The 12,015-nt window shown below is 43.4% G+C and overlaps 1 protein-coding gene across 1 annotated transcript in view; it reads right to left on the bottom strand.

Annotated features, from left to right (window-relative positions):
* Positions 1-3,224, bottom strand: part of SSH2 (slingshot protein phosphatase 2) — a 102,163-nt gene extending 98,939 nt beyond the window's left edge. The window contains exon 1 of the mRNA XM_086624490.1: positions 3,162-3,224. Within this exon, the coding sequence (XP_086480616.1) occupies positions 3,162-3,224 (63 nt within the window). The remainder of the gene's footprint in view (positions 1-3,161) is intronic.
* Positions 3,225-12,015: the final 8,791 nt, after the last annotated feature.

The raw sequence follows: 12,015 nt of genomic DNA, 5'->3' as shown, positions 1-12,015 counted from the left end.
CTGCTACATGGCAAATGCATACTTCCAGAGCCCTCCCCTCACTTAGACTCAAGTCCTCCTCCTCTCAGAACAATCTTTTTTGAGGGATGGGAGGGAGAACACCTGTCCCTCTTAACTCCCCCCAAAACACAGGCAAGAGGGGGGTGAAATTTTGGTTTGTGTTACCAGATAAACACAGGCCTTGATCAGCACCAAGTAGCCCCTCTCGGATTCATGGTATCTTCACATTTTACTGTAGTACAGTCCTGCCTTCTACCATTTTCTGCTAACACAGCACATCAGAAGGCAACTGTTCTGCTATCTAGAAGTGAAGATTGCAGTCTTATTTCTCAAAAGTAGCTGCATAACTAAAGGCCAAAACAAACAGACAGCAGAAGTCGGGACAGACAATTAAGGGAATTTTATAAGTCATCAAGCAAGCAGAGGGCTGTAAATGTATAATCAACACTTTGCATGAACTACCCTGAAATGAATGCTCATGAGATGTTCTATGGCAATGAGAACCAGATAAAAACCTATAAATAAAAGCCATCCAATTTCAGAGTGATTCACATCAGCTATTCCCCTGAACCCGTAAAAGCCAATTATAACTGTTTATAGGGCATACTTAATGCAAAAATTCAGTTTGAGGACATCAATTTCACCCTTTATCCTTGTCTGACAAGTTTATCTCTAAAGCAGAGATATCAAGCAATTTAAAAGAGAATCCATTTCTGTCCTCAAAATTCTTAGTGACCTGGAAACAGAATTAGACACAGCCATATGCTTGCACACCGACAGGCTTCTTCCTTGCCCACAAGCTGGAACAGCAAACTTCTAGCAGTTACCCAGTAATCTTTGTTAGAAAACAGCAGGGTTTCGCACAAGTTAGACCCTTACACTCCTCATAAAAGTTATTTAGCAAAATGATCCTTCTTTTGAAGAAGCAACTTGGAGATAGAGTCCATAGAGAAGGAAGCCACCAACAGTTCACAACAGATTGGTTGGAACAATTTCCCTTAAAACTGAAAGAATCAAGCCTTCCTGCTGAAGTCAACAAAGATCCTTCAGAACAGCAAACATGGCAGGCTTGCAGGAGCAAAGCCTTCCGAAGGACTAAAAAGGTGAGCGCCCTGTTCACAAGCCCTAGGTGGCCTAGGAAGGATCATCATCTGAAATGATACCAAAAGTTCTGATTAAGAACAAAAACTTTGTGACAGAGGAGAAACACACACAAGCTCAACAGAATTCTGGCAGAAGAACGGAGAAAGAACCAACTCCAGCTACCTCACCAGAGGCTAAAAGGGCAGCCAAAACCCTCAAGTGTGATTAGGGAGTTACAACAGAAAATGCAGAAGTACTCAAACAATAGCACCTAAAGCCAGAATACGATGAATATCACCTTCACTTTAGACTGCAAGAAAAGTCTGAGAAAATACAAGTAATTATAAGAACTAAAACAGTCACACATAGGGCACCAAGGGTTTACAGAGACCACTGGTGTAGAATTCACCTCCGTACTATGAGACTGAAGAAAGAGAATATAGATAAATGTACCGAAAGCTGCATTCTCTGGATATATCAGTCTCTGGAGGGAGTTGTTTATATATTTAAAAACTAAGTAGTGTCCAAAAATCAGTACAGTTTCAATTTACTTTCATTGGTTGGAAAACAGCCTGGCTGTTCCAGATGGGAAAGCCTTATAGAATACCACTAATTGTTCATATATATCAAATATTTATCACAGGAAGGGGTTATGGATCCAAGTAGGAGAAGGAAGGAAGATGCCAAGAGAGGCCTATCTATTTTCACAAGATGTCTTAAATACAAGAAACGTGTGAGAAAAAGGAACAGTGGAAAGGGTAGATAAGTCAAAAGGGAGAAGCAACCTCTAAAGTAATGCAGCACCTTAATATTTATATCATAAAAATATAAGCGAAATTAATGTGTTGCTAAATAAACATAGGAGAGACATGGGAATGAAAGAGGGAGAAAAGGAGAAGAAAAAAAAAAAGCATTCTGACAGCTAAAATGCTGTCGGGGCAGGCAGGACCTGTCAAGCAGCTGATCTAGTTTCAGAAGAGGTTACCTAACACAACAAGAAACATTTTCTGAGTAGTTGGCTTTTTCATCCCCCCTTATGACGGAAGCGACTGAGATTTCAACGCTTCTCCCCCCCAGACATTTGCAAAACACACATAACACCTGTGTGATAGTGTATGGGCTTTTTTAAGGAAAAAAGCTAAGAGAGAACTAAGCATACTTCGTGAAAACAAGCTCACGAGTTTCATTCTCATCCTTAGGTGTATTAGACACAAGCCACGTAATCGGTGGGTAGCAATTTAAGGGGTTAACATGCAAGATTTTACAACGCAGAAGTACTAAAACAACAGCCAGTCCCAAGTCTGAGGAGCACGGAAAGCAAGGAGCCTTTACAGCCGCCTGCCCCGCGTCCCGATCCAGGGCAGCGATGAGAACATCTGCTCGTCCTGCACGTTTCACCCAGAGATCTGAAATCCGGCCTTTCCGTAACTGTCCTGGGCTTTACGCGGCCTCTTGAAGATTATACGCAACATTCAAAAAAAAGGAAAGAAAAACAAACAAAAAAAACATCTTAGCTCTTCGCAAAGGAAGGGCCACGCACTGGAGATACCTAGCGGGTACTGTCAGATCAAACCATTTCCAACAGCCGTAGCCCGCACAATGTCAGCTGGCTTCCAGCACGCTGCCCGCCTCTCTCGCACCGCACACCGGGCTGGTTATCCAGACAGTTCCGCGCTGCGGGAGCCGGGGCTGAGGCTCACGGCGAGCTCCGACCCGCACCCTGCGGTGCCCGCGGACTCTCCGCAGCCTGAGGGCCGGCAGCGCGGAGCCCCACCGGCTCCCCCGGGCCCGCCGAGGGACCCCCGGCACCCCCCGCGCTTATCACCAGGCCCCGGCGACGCGAGGGCCCCGCAGCGGCGCCCGACCCCGTTTCCGAGGGACCGAGGGCAGCGGCCGCCGTCCGCCCCCGCGCCCCCGGCCCGCCCGCCCGGAGCTGTCAGGGCCCGGCGGGGAAGGGGGGGGGGGGGGGAGGGCGCGAGCGGTGTGGCGCGCGCATGCGCACCGCCGCGCGCCGGACCCTAACGGCCACCGAGCGCCGCGCTCCCCTCAGCGCCGGGCGGGCGGGCGGGCGGACTCACCGAGGCGCAGGGGCTGGAGGTGGCGCTGGGGGTAGGCGAGCGCTGCACCGTCACCAGAGCCATCGAGGCGCGGCGGGACCCGCCGTCCGGCCGGCGGGGGCCTCACTCCATGGCGAGCGGCGGGAGGGCGGGGAGGGGCGGGGAGCGCAGCGGAGGTGGCGCGGCGCCGGCCGCAGGGGGCAGCAGCTCCGCGCGCGCCAACGGCCTCTCGCCGACTGAGGCGCGCCGGGGCTGGGCCGGCCGGGCACAATGAGGCGCCAGGGCGCATGCGCCACCTGTCAGCGCGGCGCCGCCCCCGGGCCGCCGCGGGTTAACCCCTGCTGCGCCGCGCTCCTGCGCGGCTCCGGGGAGCCCGGCTGGCACGGCCCGCCGCTCTCGGGGTCTCGTCATTCCCCCTCCGGCCTCTCAGCCCCAGAGGTGGGTTTTAGTGACGTGTGGCAGCTCGGCAGACGTTAAAGGCAGAACGCGCTTCCTGGCAGGGTGCTCTGGTATGTGAAAGTGATGGGTTTTTTGGGAATCCCACCCTGCTGGGAGCTGTAAGGATGTGTAGGGCGCTGTACTCTGTGAAAGTTGGCCTTAATGCTCGCATACTGTAGCTTCTCCTTGGATTAGGGAGCAATAGTAACTCTGTACTGAAAACAGCGTGTAACACCTATCAGTGTGCAAGGCCAAACACAAAAAAAACTAGTCTAATAAGCATATTTGACATTTTAAGTGCTCGAACATCCCCAGAATGCAATACTACTCGAACAGCTTGGGTTCTGAGACAAAGGGCCAAACACTATTCAGCTTCGTTTGTTTGGCAGTTTCTGCCTCATGCCACTGAATTGGTGGGAATGTTGGCAAGGAGGTAACGGGGATCGAAAAATGTCTTGGGCATCTAATGGCAACGCTACATATGATAAACAGAAGCCAGTCTAAATATTAAACAGAGCAAACTCTTCTTGGTCAAGAGTGTGTGTTAACCCATTGATTCCTTTTAAGCACTTGGTCCATATTGCTTTCGTCTGCTTCTCAGGCTGACAGCACTGTACAAGACTCTATTGTCCCTGTAAATCTAAGCACCGGAGAAGGCACGTGGTAACTCTTTGGGTTATTTCCCAGTGCCCTGCAGTCGAAATAATAAGCAGGGCAGCTCTGGGAGCTGAACTTCACTGCCATGAGGAGGTCAGGCTCCATCATGAGGCATTTTGCCTCCTGGTGGAGAAGAGAGAATGAAGGACGGACACCCTAGGCTGGGCTAAAGCTGAGCTTACCGAGTGCGCTGCACGGCAAGCCAGGATCTTGAACATGAAAGAGTCCAAAAGAGCCCCCGAGCACTTGGGGACAATAAGGAAAACGCCATGGATAAACAAAGAGTTGTCCTGCCTTTTACAGCCGTCATGTTGTTATTTTGAAACACAGTATGTATGGAAAGTGTGCGAGCAGCATACTCTGATTTATGGCACAGAGGTCAAGAAAATGCCTTCCAGACCCTTTTAAATGAGTGTCCCCCAAGTTCTGAATATTCCATTTCTTCCTGATAAAACAGTATCTTTTTCTGAGCAGCCTCTTGTCTGGTCCCTCCCTCCCGTTTATTTATTAAATGCTTTATCATTGCTATGGGCAAATCTGCGATACAGATGTGGGTTTTGCGTATCCGTGCAGTAGATACAGATTGGCAAAGACTATTCCAAATACAGACATCCTTTTGCCGTTATAGATAAAGCAGGCTGGGAGTTTTGGAAGCAAAGGGATTGTTCTGTGCTTGGGAGTTACCACATACCTGATGAATGTGTGTGGGATCTTTTCACACTTTGAAATGACATCGCTAGATGGGTAAGGCTGTTAGGTGTGGCTACCAAAATAAACTCTAATATGCTCTTTCTGTAGTTTCAGCAGAATTTCTTTCCTGTCAATATTCGCTCCTTACTCCAGCTGTATAACTAAACTGCATGACATATATTTTTCAGACCATATTATTCAACTTTTTACTTATTTCGTACCCAGTTCAGGGAAGAACAGAAGTAAAACGTCAACTAAAAATGTCATAGATCAACAACGTAATGGAGCACATGGGAACCTTTTTGTTTTCAATAACTTTAAAGATTATTTAAGTTTGCTGCTATATTCATTGTAGATGCTTTGTGTTATATTTTATTCAAATACGGTGTTTGTTCTCCTGACTACATTTTTCTGTCTTTTTTTTTCTGTGAAACTGAAAAAGTGCTTTGTCTCCTGGCAAAGCATTTCTTTTTTTCAGGTAAAAATGACTCTGCATCACTTTTTAGTCCTTGGAGAAGGTTTTGGGAACATAAGAAGCGTGGACTCAGGTGCTTGGCTACGTATTGGTTATACAAAGCATCATGAAGCTCAGCAGAGATTCTTTGTGGTTGCCAACCACTGTGTTGAGGTGGTAGCCAGATGCAAGGCCATGCTGCTGTAAAGTTTTTTGCCATGATTTTCAGTGGAGGCAAGAGTCACATTTGAGGATGGGAAAGTTTTAAATGGATTAAGTGGATTCCTGCAAATTACAGGGCTGCTTCAAGGCATGTAGCTTCTGTTCAGCTACGTCTGCACCGAGACAGAGGATAGGTGGAAGACTACAGGTTCCCAGTGTGTTCTAGCAGTTCCCTCACCTGGGACTGGTGTTTCATTCTGGATTTTGAGCAATAGTCATGGAGGGATTACTATCAAGAAAGGATTATTTAAACCAGCTTCCGAAATAGACTTTTGTGTAATTTTTACATATCTGGTAGCTCTTCCAGGTATTTGAACAGCAAACACTTTTAAAACACATTTACCAGAAGTAAATAATGGAGTTGCTATCTAGAGTTAGCCAAAGGTCCAACATATCAGTCATTAACTACAATAATCACAGATTGCAATGCTTCTCCGAGCCATTAGAAAGGTAGCATTTGCATGTGCAATGGTTTTTAGCAGCAGAGCTTAGACGTGGAGGAGGAAGCTATAAGGCAGATATATTCTGATTGAAAAGAGCAATTAGAGGGCAGCCTGTGGTCACAGCACCATGACTGGGACAAAAATGATACTGGAGCCTGTGGCCTTATTCTTCCCGGTGGTCAGCACCTGCAGCTTTAGCCGAATATGTCATTTAAAGGATGTGAAGCTCTACGTGAGCTGGTTTTGTGTGCATTTCCAAAACTGACTATTTTCTGACTATTTAATACACTGCAAACATTTCTCTGGCTAGCACAACTTATTATTACTACGTGTTGGGGTTTCCTTTGCATAGTCTTGGCATCAGCTGCAAAAGGCAACAGAGTGCTCCCAAAATGTATCTTACACAGAAAACCAAAAAGAGAGAGAAGAGGCAATTCCAGCAAAACATCTGTGATGACATACTCAGCCCATTATTTTGTCAACAGTGCAAGGATGTGATGGCATAATAAAAGGATACACTTTGCTTAGCAAAAACATGAAGGGATAGCAGCCAAGTTAAATAGGGTGAGATTAAAGGTTTGCTTAACCCACGGGATTCCGCTTCCAGAAAAATAAAAGTAGAGCTATTTTGATCCCTCCTTCCGAGTTCTATTTGTATGCTCCTGTTTGTGGGCTAAAAAATCACTTTAAGAAAAGGGAGAGCATTTTTAAAATTTATATTTCATACCGAAAAAAAGAACAAGTTTTGTAAGTTAATCGTAATAGCTACACAATTCTGAAGTACAAAGGGGGAAATCAGGCCCACCTGGGAGAAGAGATAACAAGAGTTAATCATGTGCAAACTGCTTTGAGGAAAAAAGAGTGCAATCCAGTTTAAAACCTCATTTTAAATTATTCCTGTGCACTAATTTTCTGCTTCATTTTATTGACATAATTGATGCTATACTTCAGCGCATCTTGGAAATACACTGCAGGGAGCATATTTCCTTCTGACACGTTTTTTCAAATAAATAGCAAAGAAATGATAATTTATTGCAGCATATTTTTCACATGAATGTTGACTTACATGTTTTTTGTGGGTTTTTTGGTGCTATGTTTCCTCTCTGCAAGCACATACTGAATTCTAAAATCAAGTCAGTATTTTGGTGTCTATGGCATGTTACTACACTGGAACGCTTGACATTCCGGTGGTATTTGAGAGTGTCCAGAAGAAACATTTTTTCAGAGAGACACTTAACACAGAAGGCCAAAGGTGTCTGTAGAAGTTACAACCACACTAATTTTTCTGAAATACGTGTAGGAGTACATAGAGGAAAATAAATGTTGCTGGGTACAAACACCACGAATTTCTATAGTGTCCTACTTTGCAGAAAAGACAATATAAACATAAAATAAAATTGAGGCTTTTGACTGTCCACTAAAGTACAATCGTTACTGTAATTTCTGCGCAAATTTCCTCCTTGTAAAAAACCTGCACGCAGCATGCGTGCTTTCTAACTTCTATGGCAGGTCTTAAGAAGAAAACTAAACCTTTTTTTTAAGGGCAGCGTAAATGCTGTACTGGGTTTATGTTGGAACTCTGGGTGCGTGTCACTTAGAGCTATTTCCAGTTCCCGAGTTTTACAGATTATTATTTACCTTGGTGTTGTGGATGCTGTAGTAAATAACAAGTGACTTGATGAGGATGACAGAGAACATCATTTTTGAGTTCACGTTTAAAACTCCAGAGTTCCTAAACTAGAGAACAAATGTGACTGACAGTAACTGTATCAGATTTTGGAAAAACTCTGTTTTCTGTTTTTCAAAAAAACAGAGTTATTTATATAAAACCTCTGCTATTTCAAGTTTTGTAACAAGCTCAGCTGTCCCATAAAATGGAGACTAATACTCTGCCAGAGGGTAGGGTTCCGTGCAGCTGTTCCAGTGACAAATACCATAGATAAAGCCACAGTTCAGTTTTCCTGCAGATAGACAATCCAAAGATCGTGCCTCTTCCAGTGCAAAATACAAAGAAAGAAACAGCATTAGATAAACCTTCTTTCCTGGCAGAAATTGCCATCAATTTCTTAGTTGGGAGTCCTGCATAACATGAAGGAAATCACTGAACAGGCACCTGATTTACATTAGTATAAATGAGTGCAGAATGGCTGTCGTAGATGTTTTTGTCTTTCCCCTTCTCCTTTCCCTGTGTTACATATTATTCTTCAAGAATATAGGAGAGATTATGAAAGGTAATTAATCAGATTCCTTTAGATTCAGGTTTAAAGGCAGTCTAACAAAATGGCACTGTAAACTCCCTCCTTATTAGCACTGTATGTGCCTTTCCTGCCAAGCTGCTTCAAAATTACACAGTTCTTTACGAAAAAGACAGCCTGAAAATGTTTAAATTGAGTTTGTAATTGATTTTGTGTTATCTTTCAGATCCTCACATCTGGTTAATACAGTCCTCGGTTCGGTTTGTAATGAACTCACAACAGTTCTGGACTTTGTGAACCTCGAATCTGAAGGTGAACCTGTCACTGGGCACCTGCTGATTTTCTGCCTATTTGTGACCTTAATGTTGCCTGTTGCTATTCATAGTCTTTTTGATTTTATTTTCAGTCCTGTGATGCAGTGATCCAAGTTCAGCACAGAAGAGTCTGTTGGGCTGCCAAAGCCAAAAGACAACCTACAGCAATTCCGAGTGGTGGAAGAGACATAGCAGCCTTTGGGATTATCGCTTAGCAACTGCAAACACAGAGGAGTAAAACTCACAGCCCGGCTCCACGGCAGGTTTGAGAAATCCCTAATTCACTTCAAGATTTTTAATGGCTGAGAACAGATGGGCATATATTAAATTCCTGTTCATTTGCAAAGCCACTTTGAAAGCAGGAGGAATAAGATCTATTTTCATACCTGCTCCAAAGGTAAGAAAAACAATTCTTCAAAGCTTCAGAAAGCAAAAGAGAAAGTCTTTTTAAATTTTAATTGTATTGAAAAGAAAATCATGTATGAAAAGGGTATTGGGCTCTTTGTGATTGGTGAGATAAACATGCTCTGTGAAGCACGTTAGGGAAAAGCAAAACTATTCTGAGCAATAGCATGTCAAAGATTCCGTTTTTGAAAATACTTTTGTAACCCAAACACCTCCAAAATATTTACCTGGACAAACTTTAGTCTTTCCTGGCCCTGTCCCACCCATCAAAATCCCCTAACAGAATAACAATGAAGCAATAAAAATCTTATTTATGAGCATATTTGGGTTTTGTACAGAAAGCAGAGAGATAATCTTTTTGTACCTGCAGGGATTCCAGCAGGAATATTTCTCTCATAGGAAAGGAGCCAGGAAAGTGGCATCCTACTAAATAATGAAAAGCTTATCTTGCCTTCAGCTTGAGCAGAGGCTTACAGGAAACTTTATATCACATTTCAAATTTCCTGGGTGTTTCTAAAGCTGGTCTCTGTGCGCCATGCTTACTCTTACTTGGACAATCGAGCCTCCAATTGGGAATGTCATAGGCCTTGAGAGCTCTCTGTGTTATGGGCCAAGTTCTCAACTGATGTAAATCAGCGCTGAAGTTTATGGGTCAATGGTGTCTTGTACAAACTCGAGGTGTGTCCCCATAATGCTCGACAAATTCCAAGTTTCAGGGCCTGATTCTGGCACTCCTTTGTTTTTTTTTTTAACAGTTATATGCAGTTCGTATGCTCTTCTGTACTCTCTTAGTCTGCTTTGTCCGTTGGGCGTTAAAACAGCGGGCATAGTTCTCTGTGACCTGCCTACAGTCTTGGAGTTATGCGAATGCCGTGGGATTGAAGTGGAACAGTCGCACTCATTTGTGTTTTCATAGATTCATAGATTCACAGATTTCTAGGTTGGAAAAGACCTTAGAGATCATCGAGTCCAACCATCCCTAATCCCCATTAAACCATATCGCTAAGTAGATCATCCACCCTATTCTTAAACACATCCAGGGATGGGGATTCAACCACCTCCCTGGGCAGCCTATTCCAGTGGCTGTTTTGTTTTGTTTTGTTTTGTTCAGAGACATAGAGATACTTTATAAACATTTACTAATTCTCAAAATTATCCTAACAAATGGTTGAGAACAGTGTCGAAAATATATTCGTCATCATTCAGAACCAGCCACCTCATAAAGCAGAGTGCAGTTGTCACTTTAACATTGCACAGAAACTGCAGAGCGGTTTCATAAAAGATGTTAAAAAATAATGTAAGTATTTGAAACTGCAAGAACAGTTTATTTTGGCACAAGAAAAGCGGCTGATTTGGAATGTGAGCAGAACATTTGGATAACACCCTGCTTTGAACCAGAAAGAGTCTGGTTTTACAGCTTATTGAAAGAAACTCACCTAAGCAAGGAACAATTTGACAGGGTTGACAGGTTTCCCTTTCTACCATCATAAATCTGAACTCCTTTACAGCTCATGTCCTTCAGTGGCAAAACCAGCCACCATCTTAAAACCCTCTGTGTCTGTCAGGCAGGCAGCTTGGTCCATAAATCCACTCCCAGCAGGTAATCATCTTTGAAAAGAAATTACTGGAAGATGCCAACAAGCCCATCGAGAAAACAGACATAGAAATTTAGTGTTAGGAAGCATCCTATCTATCCAAGCAATATTTGGACTCAAACAATGGTTATGAACCAGAAGGTCAACATATTAGTAATTACATTTGTGTGCCAGGAGGGCTGTAGATCACATTTATGCATTTCCTGGAAAGCTGAACTCTATTCAGAACAGCTACAGATGCTTAAAAATGAAGAGCAAAACACATCAAAAGGAACAGTATTGCTATGGATACTGAAAGGCCTTAATGAAAAGCACTTTTAAATACGAGCTTGGAAAGGATGGTGTGGCAGCAAGTTCAAAGTGGAGTTTCGTCTTTAATTTGGAAAGGCGTTAGGCTCGCTCTGTTAATATCACCCTTCCCTTGCTGTTGTTGAACACCGAGCTGGGTTTTTTCGCAGCATGCTGGTGAATTTTCATGCTTTGAATCAAGAAGTTACTTAGGCAACATTCTGCTCCATTCTGTATGTGTAAGTCCCATTACAGATGCAGACAGTTATGTGTGGAGACGTTTTGCAAGAGTTTTTAAATTGTGCCTTGTGAGCAACTCGGTTTCTTCCTGATATTTCACAGAATTAACATTTTTTGAGATGAAAACAAATGAGTTTGGGAAATCGTAAAGGGAGTTATCTGCAACTCTCTATAGGTCTGTCTTTTACAGAATAATCTACAAGATTAAGTGCTTGTGAACAGCTTAATTACAGAGTTCCTCGCATAGAGTTTCCCTCTCTGTAGGAGCTCTGCTGACCCATACACCTGTGTCCTTGTTACCTTAACAAAATGTCCAGAGGAAAAAACAGTTGCCAAAGTTGAAATTAAGTAGTCTATGGGACAAGCTTCTTCACAGTTTTTCACAGCTACAGAAAAGATGAAACAGAAGAAGGCATGTAGAGAAATCTTGCTCCTAGGCATCTGGTATTTTCCAATACTTGCTTCCTTTGTCTCATATCCACTGGATTTCCTGGAGGCATGGAATGGGATCTAAACAGAAATAATGATACTGGGGGTGAGAGGCATCCACTGGTTAGAACTGTGGGCCGAGACTTCCGAGCACTGTTCACCACTTGGTTTCCGGGTCTCTAAGTGACCTGGAATTAATCACTTGTCTTCTGTGTCTCAGTTTCTTCTCCCATAAGAAAGAAACACACTTATTTAGTTGCTGTCTCCAAGGGCTGTTGTGATACATAATTAATCTTTATAAATCATTTACTCATCTTTGAAGTAAAGAGGCTGTATTTATTTAAGAGTACAAAGCAGCAGTAACAGAATCAAAAAGGAACTAGAAAAAGAATATTAGTTAATTTCTAACAATAGACTTTCTTCCTGTGTCATCTGCTAGGACACTGCTGCATCTTTTGGCATTATATAATGTGCTGCTTTTGTTCTGTGTCACAGTGATTGGAGT

This window comes from Tauraco erythrolophus, chromosome 21 (assembly GCF_009769465.1).
Source record: "Tauraco erythrolophus isolate bTauEry1 chromosome 21, bTauEry1.pri, whole genome shotgun sequence".
Lineage (NCBI taxonomy): Eukaryota > Metazoa > Chordata > Aves > Musophagiformes > Musophagidae > Tauraco > Tauraco erythrolophus.
Note: the sequence above shows the minus strand (reverse complement) of the source record. Positions and strands in the feature narration are given on the sequence as shown.